Source organism: Micropterus salmoides, unplaced genomic scaffold (genome assembly GCF_014851395.1).
Source record: "Micropterus salmoides isolate LMB-PRFRI ecotype aquatic unplaced genomic scaffold, ASM1485139v1 Ms_hic_scaffold_10, whole genome shotgun sequence".
Lineage (NCBI taxonomy): Eukaryota > Metazoa > Chordata > Actinopteri > Centrarchiformes > Centrarchidae > Micropterus > Micropterus salmoides.
Window position 1 is genome coordinate 9,991,861 of NW_024040041.1, and position 18,599 is coordinate 10,010,459.

An 18,599-nucleotide genomic window follows, 5' to 3' on the forward strand; every position below is an offset into this window, starting at 1 on the left:
TAAACTACAAGCTATTGTAAAAATACAAAAGTCTTTCATCTTGTTGCATTCAAATGCTTATTGGAAGCTCAGTTCACCTGTATTCTTACCTAACATTAACTTTTGAGCCATGCTAGAGGTATGGTACAGATGGACATTAGTGTCCCCATCAAGTTGGACCCTAACGACTTTGGTCATCCCCTGACTTAAGCGCCATAATCAGGTCTTAAACTTTCAACTTTAATATAGTTAGTTTTTTGACCAAATACCTGCATAACTAATGACATTCCCATCAGCCTCAGTGCTAATTAACAAATGTTAGCATGCTAAGCTAATATGGTGAACATGACCATTATAACTGCTAAAGATAATAGCACTGTCATTGTGGGCATGTTAGCGTGCTGATGTTAGCATTTAGATGAGCTGCTAGTATGACTGTAGGCCTGCTGTGGTTCATTATTAAAATACTGATCTACCAAATTAAGATCCAATTTAGAGGTAATGGGTGTGCTGGGAGTAACCCAACATTTTTCACAACCTGTGCTGCTGAGAATTTTGCTGTTGTCTCTTGAACCAGGGAGCTGGAAAACAGAAGGCTACTTCATTTACAACTTCAGGGGTCAACATTCAGCTTTCAACACAAATTTAGGAACTAAGACTTACCGAAAACGCTACAGAGTAGATTTGCCTTTGACTGATTGTCTTCTTTATTTGATCATTCTGTACATTTCAGCATGTGCTCGCTTTTAATTTAAATACAGACACTTCCAAACAACCTTTTCATTCAGGAAGCCACTAAAATCTCATTATCCTTTTCACAATGTCCATGTGGTCGTTTTGTTGCTCTGTTTTGATTTTAGAGATCACAAACCTGTTGGAAGAAACTCACAGCTACAAAGTGTCAACAAAGGTGAGTATTTCAAGTGCTTGCTAGGAAAAGTTAAATAATGAGACAAAAACATGCACTAAGGTTATCCATCCATATTTTTCTTGAACTGCTATTGGTATTATGGACTTATTCTTATGGAGCATTTAAATAATAGAAAACTCTAGATGTAAACAAGAAATGCAAAGCAGATGTGTGGGAGAGATAATGTAGGCAACAATGAAAAACAATAAGCTCTTTTGAATGGCAAGATTATTGATGAGAACTGAGATTAATTTGTTGTTAGAGGCCATGTGGGTGGAGAGAATAACCATAAAAAAGAGGCCTTTCTATTCTTACAGAAATACTTTTCATTTCTACAGTATGAAGTGACGGAGGAGCTTGAAGTGAGGCAGACAGATAAATATCTTTAGGAGTACTACTTTATGAGATAAACTTAAATTTGAGGTGAGAAATGTGTGAGTGAACATATACATTGCAAAGAAACACTTTATTGTGATCACTGTTTTCCCATCTTTATCAGGCCTATCATATTGTATTTCTTAATTAAAATATGTAGTATGATTACCTGTGTTTGTAATTCACGTAATAGGCATTTTTAACAACTGCAAATAAACATGAATAATCAGGGGGGTTTTTGTTCTAACAAGGAGACCGTAGGCTACAGTACTTACAGTAATGTAAAAGCAAAACCGGTCTGAAGACTTTCTTGGAAGAAGCCGATCCTCACGGGCACGCCTACGCTTCCCAGACGCGAGCACGTAAGGTTATACCCGTTAAGGACATGACGTCAGTACGTACTTGAGCCTGCCCGAAAATGTTCGCTCGTGTTGTTGGATTTCGAAGGAGCGCAGGACTTTGCGATGAAATAATACATTTTTCCCGGTGAAGAAAAGAAAAACAAACCGGATGTTTTTAAACTGAAGTTATTAGTGTTCCCATTAAGTGGAGAAACCGTGTTTTGGGGAGACTCCAACGGGAAGTTTGTGTGATCGTTTTTCCCGGAGTGATGTCGAATCCTGGGACTCGGAGAAACGGGTCCAGCATCAAAATCCGACTGACAGGTAAAAAAACGAGACCGAAAGAAAGCGCTTACGGTGCATGTTTTAACTTGAACTCCAATGTGTTGCCTAAACCCCGCTGTTATAAAGTGTTGATATTAGCAAACTCAACAAGACATCACGAAGTGTCTTTCAGGCTCTCGGCTATGCTGTTTGCCCAAACATCCGGTTTTTGTGTGGCACAAGTGCTAGCTTGTTAGCTGAGATGCTAACCAAATTACCGAGAGCACAGTGAAGAAGCTGTCCAATATCCTTTGAGTGGTCGACTGTTTTTAGATCATTGGAAACACCTACTCATGAAAGCCACGTTCAGAAACTTTATCAATCGCTAGCACCTGCTAGCGTTAGCTAATAGTAACATTGCCGTTAATGTTGACCGCTAACGCTTGCTAGCTACACCCATTTTTTGGGCTGACCACCAGCCGAACTCATCGCTTGACCTGAATGCGACGAGCTGTGTACCGGGGATGAAAGCAAATGTCGAACTACAGCCTCTCTGAAATCAATCTGTCGGTAGATTTGAACATGCTAGCCTAGATTACCCACGAGTATTGATTGGCATTTCGCTGCGGTGTCAGCTGTAGCAAGACAAATGTCTGACTCGTTGAACTTATCTCAGAGCAGCTTGACACGTTTGCTCTTTTTAGGCACCCCGGGCTCGACTCAGATATTTTGTTCGTTTTGGGTGAGACTCGCCTCTGTGGGGCACGTAAGAGTCCCCCTCTCTCTCTTTCTCTCTCACACACACAGACACAGCTGGAACAATGGTTTTTACTGTAGCTAATGTAACCCCACTGGTCACCCAGGGCTCTCTATTCAAATGGAAATTACCTCTCTGCCGCTGGGCAGAAGCCATGTCCTTCTTCTCATTCAAAACTGAGCAAACACACACCCAAATGTGCATGCTGTATTAAATATTTCGTCATGTAATTTGTATTGACTGGTACAGCAGGGCTCATCAAGAGTAGGATGTTTTTGAGTTGAAAGTGCTTTCCGAAATGCTGTCTAAAAATGTCTGCCACGCGCTGTCTGTTTGTTTTCCTACTCTGATAGAAGTGTCAGGAGACATAATTCAAAAGAGAAGTCAAGAGCAAACCAGATTAGAAAGTTTAGAAGTGGAGTTTACAGAGAATTACTGTGCAATGATTTTGATAGTTGAATAATAAGTGGGGGATTTTTGTTCACTGGTTCTAGCTTCTCCAATGTGATTGTCTGTCTGGATTTCTTAGTTGTCTATGGTAAGAAAATGGAAGTCTTTGGGTTTTGGACTGTTTGTCAAACAAAACAGAGTTCCCACGGGCTCTAGAAACATGTGATGGGTATTTTTCACAATTTGCTGGCATTTTGTAGATCAAGCTATTAATAAATAAACAAGAGGTAGATTAATCAATGATGAAAATAATCCTTAGTTGCAGGCCTAGTTAGAAGAAATAAGAAATACAGTAATAGTACTATCACCCACCAGAATCATAATAGGTTCAGTACTAACATAGTTAATCTAATACACACCAAGAATTTCTAGTGAAACATTGTCAGACAGTTGCGTTTCAGATGTGTCAAGCTGAAACAAAGCAGAGATGGTGTGTATCTGTGTTTTAGACTTCGGAGGGTGTGTGTTTGTATGTAAACTAGTCACTCCTTAGTTCAGCTGGGATGCAAACAAAGGTTATTGCCCCTGACTGTGCCCCGCCCCCACAGGTATGAGTGGAATTCTAATTGGGTGAGGAATGTGCAATGAGCCAATGGGAGCGCAGTGCTGTCCGGCTGGCTGGCTGGCTGGCACTCTTGTTTAGTCTGTTAGAGAGAGGGGTTGTTTGGCCTACATCAGAAAGGCCTGTGTGTCTGTGGCAGCGACACAGACACACACTGTCAGGTACTGAAAGTGGGCACCAGATGCTTGAATATTAGTATTGTTGATGTATTATTTGATAGTGTACACAAGTAATTCTTTTGTACACTACGTTTGTTATACTTTGTTTATATTTTGGATGTCCTGGGCAGCATCAACGAAGCAATGTTTTTCTATTACCCAAACTTAGTACTTGAACATGAACACACAAAATTTTAAACAACATCCGTCTCAATTCTGGTTGGGGTTTGATAAGAATCTTTGTTTCCTCGCTGCTGGCAAGGTTTGGATGCAGGACGTGATCAGGACCATGCAAAATGCAGGAAATACATGGGTCAGAAAGTAGATAAAAGGATGTTTTTGTGTGGAAATGAATGGGCTTTGTTGCAATAAAATGCCATGCAATGGATGAAAGAATCAGTGATTCAACAGGATAATGTTAATTTGCTCATGGAAGCATGCTGCTGAGGTTTTGGTTCCAGGTAGTTCAATTTAACACCGACTCACCCAATAGCCGACTCAGGCGGGGCAGTGGGTGACTTGGGATAGTCACAGGAGAGGGATGGAGAGAGCTGGAAAGAGGACAGAAGAATGAGGGGGAGAAAAGGAAAAATCGGAAAGGACACAAAAAGCAGCTGAAGTGGAAAGCGGGGAATCCTGCTTACTTAGGAAGCAGCATAAACTCTTTTAATCCTCTCACTTACTGAGCCAGCAGCAAGTGCAGAAACACACTCACAAAAGCACCCAAAATGAATGGAGGTGCAAGCACATCAACGAGGCAGACACAGCACAAAATTATTTAGTTTGTGATTGGCTTGTGACTATTAAACCCACTTTTTGGGTTTGTATTGCAGTGAGCACAGAGACCCATTCGTCACTGTGTGTGTGTGTGTGTGTGTATATGCTTGTGCAGGGCATGTTAATAAGTAGGTGAAATATTTGCTCACGTGGCCGCTGCTTTTGTTTTTGGAGCTGAGAGGAGAAGGTTACGCAGGAAATGACATTGTTGTAATCTCACATGGTGGGTGGGTGATGGGGGTCACTCTACTCCTCTGTGAAACAGTGAGGGATCTTAAGTTGTCATATTTTTTGGGGCTATTTCTGCGATCACAATTTAGTGAATAGAATGAATAGATCAGTTCACTGCACCTTGGTGTCTATTCCAAAGAACTTTACCGTTATCTGTGATTTAAGAAGTCTAAATGAACTTTATAAGTTTTTTGTAATGTGCAAGACTTGAGCAAAATTGCAAACCTTTTGAAATGTTTGTGTGAGATAGGTGATTGTGCTGAGACATGTTGTGACTTCAAATTCCTCAACATCTCTCCCCTGAATTGTGTCTGCCCCCCCCCCCCCCCCCCCAAAGAAAGTCTGAATGAATAGTATTCTTCCCCCGCTGGCTCCTTCCAGCTCTCAGGTTTTTAAACAAGGATGGACGTAAATGCCAAAAAAGAAAGCGGCAGTGGGGAAATTGAGAACCAGCTGAGCTGTAACTGTGTGTGTCTTTACCAGCCGTGACCTTGGCAGAATGAGGAATTTCCTGAGATGCTGAGAAAAGGGCCTGTCACACATTCAGGGCCCCAGAAGAGCTGGTCAAGAGGCGGAAAAAGAGAGATGGGAAGAGATTTGAGTGTGGGAGGGGGCAGTGACAGAGGAAGCCTTCCTCCATTGCTTGTCTGAAAGAGGAGGCAGGGGCAGATTAGAAACTTGATTCCTCCCTCAATAGCAGTGTTGCTTTCGTTGTGTCTGTCTAGAAAAGATGAGGTCTCGGTGTGGAATGTGTGAGTCAGGAGGAGGGGTGGAGAGGGGTTGATGAGGAAGAGGGAAGGATATCCTGCAGCCATTCTCAATGGGTTAATCACAGGAAATAAACCAGGCTGCACTAGACACATCTACGCCACTGCACTGTCACCACATCCTAAACCACTGGCTGACTGACTTAACTTCCCAGATGGCTGTCTGGGCCAAACCAAATCATGCCAGATTTTTAAGTGGACCCTCAAGCTACAATAACTGTTCAGGTGGTGTAGAAAATCAGTTCGGACCAGGCTTTTGTTTCTCTGAGCCAAGACAATACCACCAATCTTCGTAACCCCACATTTGTTTAATTAGCATAGATTGTACTACTGTAATTAACAATTATTTTCATTATTGATTTATCTGCAGTCTTTCTGTTTTTCATCTGAAAAATATCAGAAAATTATTTTTCAAGGTGACTTTATTTGATCTAAAATCCATATATATATATATGTGTGTGTGTGTGTATGTATGTATGTATGTATGTATGTTAGAGTGATTTGAAACAGACAAAAGCTGCCAACCTGGCTGGTTCAAATGTGCTCACGATAAAAGTGAGCACATTTGAGCACTGAGTGAAAATCGAAGGAACCAGACAGTTAATTGTGGTTTTAAACTATTCGTTATGGTCAGGACAAACACTTGATGCCAAACAATGGAACATTTAACAAATCTGAGGCAGGACATTCAAAACAATTATAATGATAAATCTTTTTTCAGTCCCTTTTCCTCAACAAAATAAATATGTTAATGGAAAAATAAGTGTTAATTTGTTTGCGATTCAAATGAATTAAATCAAACATTTATTTAACATTTGTAATATTGTTATTGAGGAAAGTCACGATAATGATCATTATTGTTTTATTGCCCAGCTCTGGTAGAAATGCACAGAAGGAAATGGAGCCTTCAGAAATTCAAACCAGTGTAGGGGGTGATGCTCCGGCCCCTCCTAGCCTGCCTGGCCCCGTCTAACTGGATAAGGGTGACCGACATGATATAGTTACACATTCCACCTCACTGGTCAGATGGGCTCCCATTTATTTCTTCTTGAAGGATAATGCTGGAGAAATGGGGCCAACAGTATTCCTAAAACATTCCTGTCACATTCTCCTCCTCGTTTCTAAACATGACAATTTAAGTCACTTCTTCTGCAACTGAGGTTTGAACGACCATCGCATTGAGGGGCTTCTCTCTTGCCTGCATGTGTCTGCTCAGTTTAGACACAACTGACAAATACAGATAATGAGATGAAATACAGATAAGGAGATGAAACACCAGGAGAACACCAGGGAGCGCAATATGGAAATCAAAAGGATTGGCAAGCATGGGATGCATATTTCATCATTTATCAGAATCAGATCATTTAAATCATAAAATCTAATTTGTATCATTTATAGTAGATTATTAGTGTGTTTTCTTGCCAGATTCGCTCGTGACTTGGTTAACATGGGCACTGAAAAGAAGCAGGCAGGGCTTTGGGGCGCTTCCGCCTCCCGTGTCTCCCCGGACAACAACAATGTCACACCCAGAGTCTGCCCAGTCAGAAACAGGAAAGTTCAAGTGGTGGCAGGAGACAAAAAAGTAGAGGTAGCGGAGGAATGAGAGGTCAGGGAGTGAGCGAGAGAGAGCAGCTCATGCAGCAGCATTGAGTGACAAGCCCCTCGGCCAGCTCTACTTCTTGGTCCTCTAATGTTGGACTGAGGGCAGACTGGACGCTACAGTGACTCACTATCACATTTTTAAGTGGCTAGCCTGTTAGCTTGCGAACTTTAGAAAATATCGCTACAACACAATACGTAGATGTGTTTGACATGGCGTCAGAGCTGTTACTACTTCACATTCTGTTGATCATGTTGGTTCATTTTATGTTTTAAACAAAAATTCTGGCCAAATCTTACACCTTGTTCCTTTTTAAACATTAAAACTAATCATCAGGTTTTGCTGGCAGTCCCATAGAACCAGGAAGTGTTTCTTTGAAGACAAGGAGTAAATAAAGTAGCGCCTGCAAATAGAGGGTAATTGTCAGGTAAAACATTGGCAGATTTATTTTTAAAGCAATTCTTAAATAGTAAATAGTCTCTATAGAATAGTCAGGTATTACAGTTGCATGATTGATGTATTCTGTATTTCTTCTGTCAGGTAGCACAGAGTCCGTGTTTACAATTCTGAAGTCTTCGACATAGATTTCAGAAGAGGCTGACAATGTTTTGTTGTATCCATAAAAAAAGGCAGAAGTCTGAGATAAAGTGAATTTAATTAGCTATTTAAATTTAAATATAGCTATTTCTCCATGTGATCTGGTGGCAAATGCCGACCAAGAAATCTCAACGTCCTTCAGAAGTCAGTGTTTTGTTTCTTTAAAAGATAGGTTTACATCTAGTCTAGCTAATTCATGTATGTGTTTATGCACATTCTTCTTTGGCATCATTTTCCCATCAATGTGCTTAAATGCTTAGAACTAAAAAATTAAGACCTGCAGTGTGGATGCGTTTTAGTCCCTTTTTAAGTGCATTACATCAGCCTTCAGCACAAACAAGCGGCTTGTTTTTGTTTGATGCCCACACTGCCCCATAATCAAGACCTTCTACTTGTGACTCGACATGATTGCGTTTCTAAAAATGTGTTTATTGTGGTTACGTTGTGTTTTTAGTGCCACAGCAGTGCTCACTGAGCTGACCATACAGGCGGTCTGGCAAACAAACAACAAGAAATTGTACCCACACAGAAAATAAACTAAATACTTAGCACACACTTACAAACTCACAAAGCCTGGGTCAGCATGAGCTTTGCTGTCTGAATCTATAAAGATGATGTGGCAGAGAAGGCATTCTGCCACTCTCACTGTGGGCGGCGTGTGTGTGTGTGTGTGTGAGATGATCCTGACACTAGTCTATACTTTACTGCTCACTCTCGTCTGTTTGAGTCGCATGTCACATAGGTTTTCCTGCTCATTACCATCCTCTGGCATTCATATATTATCCTAACCAGCATTCTTCCTCCTCACACAGTTTGCCCCAGCATTCATTTGTATCAGCCTACACACTGTAGGATCATTTACACATTTGTGTGTGTGTGTGTGGCACTTTGTTCATCATGATTTTATCTTTTACAGTATTATGTGCCAAGAACCTCGCAAAGAAAGACTTCTTTCGTAAGTACCTTTTTATTATGCTCGTTGTCATGTGCTTGAATTTTACTTGATGACGATCGGTAGGAGATGATGTGTTTCAATGAGGGTCTGTGTGTGTACCATCAAAAGCACTGCTGTAAACAAATTGGCATTGGATGTGCTCAGTTGCCGCGGTACCACTGCGCCATCAAAGCAGGGATAACTGTGTTGACCTGTGATAGCACCATAATAACAAGTTTGGCTGACCAGCCAGCACACACGGCAACTATAGACCCACAACCAGTTTGTCAGATCAGCCTTTCCCCCAGTTTCTCTATGCCACAGTTATATTACGCACCCTGTTTGATGATGTCAACCAAATACAATATGCTATTATTGGGTTAGAGGTTTTCAAATAGCAGTGCTGTCTCAGTAAAGGTACAGGGAAGAAGTAAATGACTGCGGCCTTGTCTAATTACCTAAACATGATCTCCTATCTTTGTGATTTAATGTAGTGGAAGCAAACAATTAATTTGAGCTGTATGCATGCAGGCCTGCCAGATCCATTTGCCAAAGTTGTGGTGGACGGATCGGGTCAATGCCACTCTACAGACACAGTCAAGAGCACACTGGACCCCAAATGGAATCAGCACTACGACCTGTGAGTCTTCTGCACCGCACTCGCAACTGATACATAAAGATGTGGTTATTTTATAAGTTTTTTCTTACTTGTTGTGTTGTTTTAATTATTAAAATGTATAAAACTATATATTTAAAAGATGTCAAAGGTATTCTTTTGTTTTCTCCAATTTGCTCCTCATCTTTAAACAACGTTGTCCAAAAAAACGGGTGTTGCAAAAATGAGGGATTGTCTTTCAACAGGGAACACTGTATATTTAAGTTTCTTACATTCATCTAATGGTTGTGTGAAACAACATTTTGTTATTTTTTTCTACCTCATTGAAAATTTAGACATTTTGATGGCTCACGCTTACACCAGACTGTATTGGAAAAACACACAGTAGACGCACAAGAATCTTACAATGCATCTGTTTTTCAGCTACATAGGAAAGACAGACTCCATCACAATCAGTATATGGAACCACAAGAAGATCCATAAACGGCAGGGGGCGGGCTTCCTGGGCTGCATACGACTTCTTTCCAATGCCATCAGCAGGCTAAAAGACACAGGATGTAAGCTTGCGTTGTTGTTTTTTTGTCCAGCTCTCTGATTTTAAATACAAAGCTTTTGGGTTACATGCTCTTCCTTTCCCCTCTTCTTCCAGACCAGCGTCTAGATCTATGTAAGTTGAATCCCTCGGACAGTGATGCAGTGCGGGGGCAGATTGTAGGTAAGGCCGGTACTAATTACTCCCATGGTCTTTCTCCCCGTGTCATTTTTCTGTCACTATGTGCATATTCTGCCCTCCCGCTCTGTCACACTGGAATCTCTCTGACCTTTACCAACTGTTTGTTGCCAGTGAGCTTACAGACGCGAGACCGCATCGGCAGTGGAGGCCCCGTTGTGGACTGCAGAGGACTGTTGGAAAACGATGGGTGAGTGCGTCACCACACGTTTCCGCTGCCAACTTCATGTAGAGAAACAATGACTTATTGTCACGTTGTTGAATGTTTTAAATATGTTTCATGCATTGCTTTCTCGGTTGTAAGATTTAGAGAAAGAATGATGGAAAGCCACTGTCTTGTTTTTATTATTGGTGCTTTTCTTAACAAAACCATAGCAATATTAACTTTTCAAACCGTGGAAAACAAAACAAAAACACTCAATGTCAGCCTAAAATGTGGTAAATATCTAAATACTTTGGTTGTTATTTTCATGATTGATTTAACACCATTCCTTCAAAAGGTATTGTGACATTTGGCCAAACGATGTGGTGACTGCAAAGTACATACTATTCACATAATTTTCGTACTCATGAAACCATTCAGTGACCCTCATGTCCTGTATGGACAAACTTGCATTTGTTATGTTTCTCTTTATTTATTCAGGCTTCAGGTTTTGTCTGTGATTCATTCTTATGACAGTGCCCAGGCTCTTTATTGTGTTGGGACCCCATGTGAACCAGCATTGAGACCTATTTTGGATGCTTGTTGTGTTGCAACGTCAGTTCAGTCATAATTCTGATAATAATTCCTCTCCCAATCTCTGTTCCTCTGAGTTCAAAGTAAAAATTAGCCTGTCTTGTTATTCCAGTAAGACAGTGAAAACGGTGACGTTTGTGTATGTATGTATGTTCGTGTGTGTAGGCCGGTGTTTGAGGGATGTTTCAGCGAAGAGCCACTGCCCTACTCTGACCCCACTGGTGCGGCGGGGGGTGGGAACTGTCGGCTTGACTCACCCAGTCAAGAGGGTCGTCTTCAGACACAGCGAATCAGAGGACAGGACTCTAGAGGCCATGGCCACACCCCTCAGAACAGACCTCATGGGCACCAACCGCCTGACCTGCCCGAGGGATATGGTCAGTCAAAACTGTCTTGAGGCGTTATTTTTGACATAATTCTCTTACTGACTTTTGTCGTTTACTCTGGGTATTTAACTGATCTCTAAATCTCTCATGTTGTATTTATAAAGTCAAGTAACATCTTTCTTTGTTTTCTTTTTCCAACAGAGCAGCGAACAACAGTGCAGGGCCAGGTGTACTTCCTTCACACGCAGACGGGTGTCAGCACCTGGCACGACCCTCGGATACCGCGGTACGATTGTACCCAGCTTACGTGTTGTCCAAGCATAACCTGAAATGAGATGAACCTTGAATAAACCCCACAAACAAACTAGATCATTGCAGCAGCAGAGCAAGAGCATGTAGAGAAGAACAAAACAAATGAAAGAACAGATTACCGCATATGGGTATATATGTAGCACACGCATATATACGCAATGTTTGCAATGTCAATTAAATGTCAATTAAAGGGTTACTCTATTTTTGTGACTGGGAAATGTCACATTCAAGTTGAGAAATGTATGAAAGTTAGCATCAACTCATGCTACCAAGCAGACTATTGACTTTTAAGGTCCATGTTCTGCACTTATCACACCAGCAGATTAAGGTGTGGTTTAGGTCAGTATTAGCATTAGTTAAGAACATACTGTTTGTAGAGTCCGAATTACTGCTGAATGAGGTCTGGTTGAAGGCTGTAGTCCCACTATGTTGAATTGGTGCAGTTCAGTGGAGCTACTGGCTAATAAGTCTCAGTCTGGTTCCATGTTACCGGTGCAGGGACCTGGCCAGTGTGAGCTGCGAGGAGCTTGGCCCGCTGCCAGTGGGCTGGGAGGTCCGAAGCACTGTGTCTGGCCGGATCTACTTTGTGGACCACAACAACCGAACCACACAGTTCACGGACCCGCGCCTACACACAATAATCAGGTACAGGCGCGGCACACACGCTTGAAATACTCTCATATGTCCCTGATTGCAAGATCAATCTACACCTGGGTGGCAGACGTCCCTGGCACATGCAAAATAAGTGGTCAAGACTAATCTGTGGTTAATCTAATCTCTCGTGGCTGTAATGCTGGACTCGGACTGGCTCTGAACATGACCTACTAACAGTCATCAGCTCTGTTAATAACACTGAATCGTGTGATTTATTGAAATGTGGGCTTATAGTAGATTTAGCTGCTCAGGGCGAATGCACAGTGTGTAATCCAGTCTGCTCTACTTTTTTTCTGTCTCCTGCCTGTCATTCTTCCCTCTCGCCATGTTGTCTCTTCCTTTTTCTGCTTTTTCCCAACTCCAGTCAGCAATCCCAAGTGAAAGAATCCTCCCAAGCCCCCCAGATGGATGTGGGGGGTGAGGAGGTGGGAGGTGGAGGAATGGGCGGCGGCGGTGGAGGAGGAGGAGGAGGAGTTGGAGGTAGTGATGGAGATGTGGCTGCACGCTATGAGAGAGACCTGGTCCATAAGTTGAAGCTGCTCCGCCATGAGCTGTCCTTGCAGCAGCCTCAAGCAGGACACTGCCGCATAGAGGTGTCCCGAGAGGAGATCTTTGAGGTGGGTGCAAATGTCAACTTAGGAAGGAACAAAAACATTTTTCTCCCGTGAACGACACATAACCAGACAGCGATGCCGTCTCGCTCACACACACGGAGGGACACTTGTACAAATGTGTTCACACTCCTCCTGACTCATACGCCCGTCACAACAACGTATTCTTTCAGTGTCTTCCTCTGGATCACAAAAGCACCACTGATTGTTCATTTTAATAAACTATCTAACATAACAGCACTGATCTAAAGGACTGTGTGGCAGATCACTAATAGTTTCTTTCGTCTGTTGTCTTGTGTGTGTGTGGGTGGGTGTAGGAGTCGTATCGTCAGATAATGAAGATGAGACCCAAAGACCTGAAGAAGCGTCTAATGGTGAAGTTCAGGGGAGAGGAGGGTCTGGACTACGGCGGGGTGGCCAGGTAATTTGTTCTTCACGTCTCTAAGCATCCATTGGATGTTGTCCATTTTTGTCCACAAACTTTTCCAGGCATGACAGTTTGCGTTCACCATCAAGTGGTATAGCTGTACATTATTGAGTGTACTTTTAGAGCTAAAGAAGGTATAATTATGCTACAGTAAGAAGTAAATTAATTGTCTTGTAGACAGGTGCTTAGGAAAGATTGAATTCTTGCTTACTTTTTTTTATTTGAAATACATTTCTCTATAAATTAAATTCTTCTTCCATTTCCAGCTTTTTCAAATATCTCTAATAATACTTTAGCGGGAGGGTTGTGGACATATTTTTTCCCCACTCTGCCGCTGTCTTTGAGCAATTTGAGCATTTTATCTTCTTAACATCCAGTTAGTGAACTTAACCTGGTGCAGGCTGTGATCGGTTAACAGCCTCTTAGCTAGAGCTGCTGCAGAGACTCCAGAGGGGCGAAGACTGGACGAAAAGTTGACAGTATTGATCTTCCCACTCTTAAACAAGCCTCTTTAACTGTCAGTTAACCTCCACACTAAAATCATAAGAAGAAGAAGAAGCTGAAGCAAGTTTCCCTCGGTCTCATTGAATTTTCTTGTGTGTACAATGGTAATTAGTCAGCATTATCAGTTTTAAGTTCCTATAGACATTTGCTTTATTCCAGTTACATTCATTAATCTGTAGTAATAACCAGAAAATCTCTCACAACAGAACTGGCTTTCAGAAGTGAGAGGTCCAAATGTTCTAGCTAGATGTATTCATTAAAGCTCCTAGTTTTAAAGAAGGTTCAGCGGAGACACAGACATACTGTATGATCTTGTGTTTTTCAGTTTCATGAATGTACTGGCAACTTTCTATGTGAGCTTTGAATGATTGTTAACAATGTGGTGGTTGTCTGTAGGGAGTGGCTGTACCTGCTGTGTCATGAAATGTTGAACCCCTATTACGGCCTGTTCCAGTACTCCACAGACAATATCTACACACTACAGATCAACCCCGACTCCTCCATCAACCCTGTGAGTACACACAAACACTAATACATACTTACGCGTGACACACTTAACGGTTTGAAGTGAATAAGTGGAGTCTCTCCGTCTGTGTTACTTTCTTTCAGGACCACCTGTCATATTTCCACTTTGTGGGGCGCGTGATGGGCCTGGCAGTTTTTCACGGTCACTACATCAACGGGAGCTTCACGCTGCCCTTCTACAAACAGCTGCTAGGCAAACCCATCCAGCTCAACGACCTGGAGACCACCGACCCGGAGTTGCACAAGAGCCTCGTCTGGATATTGTGAGCAAATGCACCTGCGCCCAAGTCACTCTGACAGCAGAGAGCAATTTCTTCTGCTGTTCCCTTCCGTTTTCCATTTCACTTCTAACTTATTCTAACACTGTCTGTGCAGAGAGAATGACATCACCTCAGTCCTTGACCACACCTTCTGCGTGGAGCATAATGCTTTTGGGAAGTTCTTACAACACGAACTCAAACCTAATGGCCGTAATATCCCTGTCACTGAGGAGAACAAAAAAGAATATGTAAGGTAAGAACATGCGGCCGTTAACCAAACTATGTCCCCAGAGTATAAACAAATATTGTCCTGGCGGCAGAAAGACCTATTGTGCACATTACTTTGCCAGTTGACAGTACATTAATTTGCGTTTGTGTTTTTCAGACTTTATGTGAACTGGAGGTTTATGCGTGGAATTGAAGCCCAGTTTCTGGCTCTTCAGAAGGGATTCAGTGAGCTCATCCCCCAGCACCTCCTCAAACCCTTCGACCATAAAGAACTTGAGGTACATGTGCCTGTCTGTGATCATAATGAACTGAGAAAGCTAGAGTAAATTAAAGACAGTGCCCACCCCAGCCGCAGCCTGTACACCCTGCAGCCATCTGGCAACAGATGCTGAAGTATCCCTTGTTGTTCCACCAGGACTCAGCACTCCACCATGTAAAATCTTTTTATTTCCAAGAATTATTATTCATTCACTCATCTACTGTATATCATTTTTGTTTATAACGTTTGTTTTTGTGAGTAGCATAAAGGGAACTACAACTTAATCTTGTTAAACAACCCTGTGTTGCAAAGTGATGAATAAATCCACCATCTATCTTGAATGTTGAAGGGTTTGTCATGAGCCGTCTTACCTTCTTCTTAATCTCATCCTGCTTCTCCTCTTCCTCAACCCTCTCCTTCTCCTCCAGTTGATCATCGGTGGACTGGGGAAGATAGATCTCGCAGACTGGAAGACTAACACGCGCCTGAAGCACTGCACAAGTGAAAGCAATGTGGTGCGGTGGTTCTGGCAGGCGGTGGAGGCCTTCACCGAGGAGAGGAGAGGGCGCCTCCTGCAGTTTGTCACGGGCTCCACCAGGGTCCCCTTACAGGGGTTCAAAGCGCTGCAGGGTGGGTCATGGACTGGCTCAAAGACCACACACACACTTTCTGTACACTCATCAGTACCTATGTTCGTTTGATGCTGATGTCTTCCTGGGGCTAGATATACAAGACCTCTCACATATACTAGCAGCATTATATCTAAACAAAGATGGAGCATAGGAAAGAATCCCTGTTCACTATATTTGAGCCTAATCATGGTACATTTTACTCGTTTATACACATTTATACAAAAATATATAGGGATATACGTGGAGTTGTGCATAGATACTTTTTATTTATATACTTTTAATTTATTTTGCAGCTAAACAAAGATTGATTTAGGGCTGCAACTAATGATTATTTTCATTATCCATTCATCTGCTATTTTTTCAATTGATCAAATACTATAGAAAATAGTGTCAAAGTACAAGGGGGCATCTTCAAGTGTCTCGCTTTGTCTGACCAACAGTCCAAAAATATTTGGCCCACTGTCAAGTATGACAAACAAACAGCATCACATTTCCCCGTTTAGAAAATGGAATAAAAAGGCTAAATGTTTGGCATTTTGCTTAAAAACATAGTTGAAACAATTCATCAGTTGTCAAAATAATTGCCCATTCAGTCTCTGTCGATCCGCAAATCGGCACAACTGTAGATTACATTATACATTGTTTGCTGGTAGGGATTTTCCAGTTAGTGGTTTCAGCCCTAATCCATATTCAAGTCAGTTGTTTTTGAGAATCTGCTGATAAAGAGAGTCCAGTCCCCGAATCAGCATTCATATTGGCCAACACGCTCATAACCTGCAGCTGCACATTGCACGGTTAACCCATAGATGGCTTATATTGAAACTTAGAAAACCTTTTCAACCAAGGTCAAATGTCCCCTCATTTTTAGAAGACACCGTTTAATGTGCAGTGGCAGTTAAATCACATTTGCACGCTAAAGAAAACATCCACAAATTTATTTACTATCTGAAGACTGATGAGTGCTCCGTGTACCAGAGTAGAGCAGTGATAACTAGAATGTATGTGTGTAAGGTTCTACAGGTTCTGCAGGACCAAGGCTCTTCACCATCCATTTGATAGACGCCAACACAGACAACCTGCCCAAGGCCCACACGTGGTGAGGACACACAAAAGAAGAAGACGTTTCTATATTTGTGTCAGGGTTGACGTCACTAATTCTCAGCTTTCTGTCTCCAGTTTTAACCGGATAGACATCCCTCCCTACGAGTCTTACGAGAAACTTTACGAGAAACTGCTGACGGCTGTGGAGGAAACCTGCGGCTTCGCTGTGGAGTGACGAGTCCACAGCCGAACCAACATACACACAGTCACGCTTGCACTTGCACACAAACTATTTTACATTTTACATATACACAGACACATCAACAGAATATCAAGTATACACAGAGTATACAAGAGCGGCCAAGCATCACAAAGACTCGCATGGCCTCTTGCCACCTCCGTACCACCAAACTGTTGGGGGTTAAAGGAGGAAGCACAGCAGGAGGGGGGGAAAATTCAACAACAAAAAAATAAAGTATTTTAAAATTTTTTCACATGTTTTGAAGAAGCATTTTTATCCTTCAGTTTTAACAAGCTATGATGTCATTCTTCAGAATGTCTGCCGCCACAGCGAATTGGACTTGAATCACACTTGAGTCTCTGGACAGAATCAGCCAATCACACATGAGCCTGCGAACAGAGACTTTGAAATCAGATGTGTGAAAAACAAGGGGGAGACTGACTGTCTTTCTGTTTGACATGCTGATTGATTGACTAGTATTCATGCTTCATGTTTAACCACTGTTTGTATGTATGTGTGTGTGTGTGTGTGTGTGTTAGAGAGAGAGAGAGAGTGTGTGGGTGAGTGTGTGTCGGGCATGGCACCCAGTTACGCTGTAAAAATGATCAAATGAGCCTGCTCCTCTGTTTGGTAACTTTTTGTCTCTTCTGTTTGTATCTGCGACCACTCTGATCCACTCTGATATTTTATTATTTATTACTAAGTGATTACTGACCAAGCTGCTATATGCTCTACAAAGAGCCCACACTAATCTCTTCATCATCCCCTCTACCAGAGTTGAAGGGTCAATTCACTTAATTCAAGTAATCCACAAAGTGGGTTTTATTGAATTTTGTTACATTTTTCATTTTTTCATATTATTGCGGAGAAATACTCTTGTCAGTGTATGAAATCTGTTTTTGGTGTTTTAAATACCATGTTACATTTATTTGATGTGAAAGGGATTGATCTTAACCAGCCCTAATTTTAAAATCTAACTCTACTGACGTTATGGAGAGTTCCGAGGGCATGGCCTGGATAGTTTTTCAAAGTCAGCCACGACGATGGAAAGAAGGAGTCAGTTTCAGGAATTCTTCGGTTGTATGTGACATGTATAATAAAATCTCATAAGCCTTTCATACATGTTTCATCATCCATTTCACCATCATGTTTCTTCTTGTTCTTTGTGACGCTGATGTTTCTCTGCCCATCTCATTTCCTCCATAGCCAGAATGTTACAAAAAGTAGTCATCGTCCTCAAGACCGCCATGAATGAACAGTCTCTTTGCAGCCATTTATTCTCCATAGAAGTGAATGAAATCAAAAACCGAAATGTTGAACGACTAATGTAGTAAAAAGGTCTGAATCTTGTAGATTGAAAATTACTGACTGTTCATTGATTGATCATTTCAATCTGCATTTTCTAGGTTCTGAGTTCACTGTGTAATGGATGCAAGAGTATTGTAACTTACTATGTACTAAACATTTATGAAAAAATACAATGTAAATAAGATTATATTAAAAGAAATTAAATTGAAAATACATTAACTCTGTTGTGTGCATTATTCTATCTCTGTGTATATATACGATCAAGAAACATTTACTATATATAGATGTGCCTAATAGACGTGTATCTATTATTATTACATTCATAGGTGGATGAGACAAGTCAGTGTTTCATCAACCATCCCAGCAGTCCAAAGAACCACAATCTGTACCAAAGCTTAGTGTGCAGTTGTAATTTTGACATAATTGGATTATTTTTTAAGGCTTTAATTAAAAATATAATGTAGGCCTGTTCCAATTTTGGAATACA

The 18,599-nt window shown here is 41.6% G+C and overlaps 1 protein-coding gene across 2 annotated transcripts; it reads left to right on the forward strand.

Moving 5' to 3' along the window:
• Window positions 1–1,652: 1,652 nt before the first annotated feature.
• Window positions 1,653–18,325, forward strand: smurf1 (SMAD specific E3 ubiquitin protein ligase 1). Of its 2 annotated transcripts, none has more exons than XM_038695333.1 (18): window positions 1,653–1,929; window positions 8,685–8,723; window positions 9,234–9,342; window positions 9,742–9,875; window positions 9,968–10,033; window positions 10,163–10,238; window positions 10,950–11,161; window positions 11,312–11,396; window positions 11,921–12,067; window positions 12,441–12,693; window positions 13,005–13,108; window positions 14,015–14,129; window positions 14,228–14,406; window positions 14,519–14,656; window positions 14,789–14,909; window positions 15,319–15,520; window positions 16,534–16,618; window positions 16,699–18,325. In XM_038695333.1, exons 1-18 carry the CDS (start codon window positions 1,875–1,877, stop codon window positions 16,796–16,798), a joined length of 2,220 nt encoding a protein of 739 aa, XP_038551261.1. In that variant the 5' UTR covers window positions 1,653–1,874; the 3' UTR covers window positions 16,799–18,325. The 2 variants fall into 2 exon arrangements, with proteins under 2 accessions (XP_038551261.1, XP_038551267.1); XM_038695339.1 differs by having other exon boundaries at window positions 16,543–16,618.
• The last annotated feature ends 274 nt before the right edge of the window (window positions 18,326–18,599 follow it).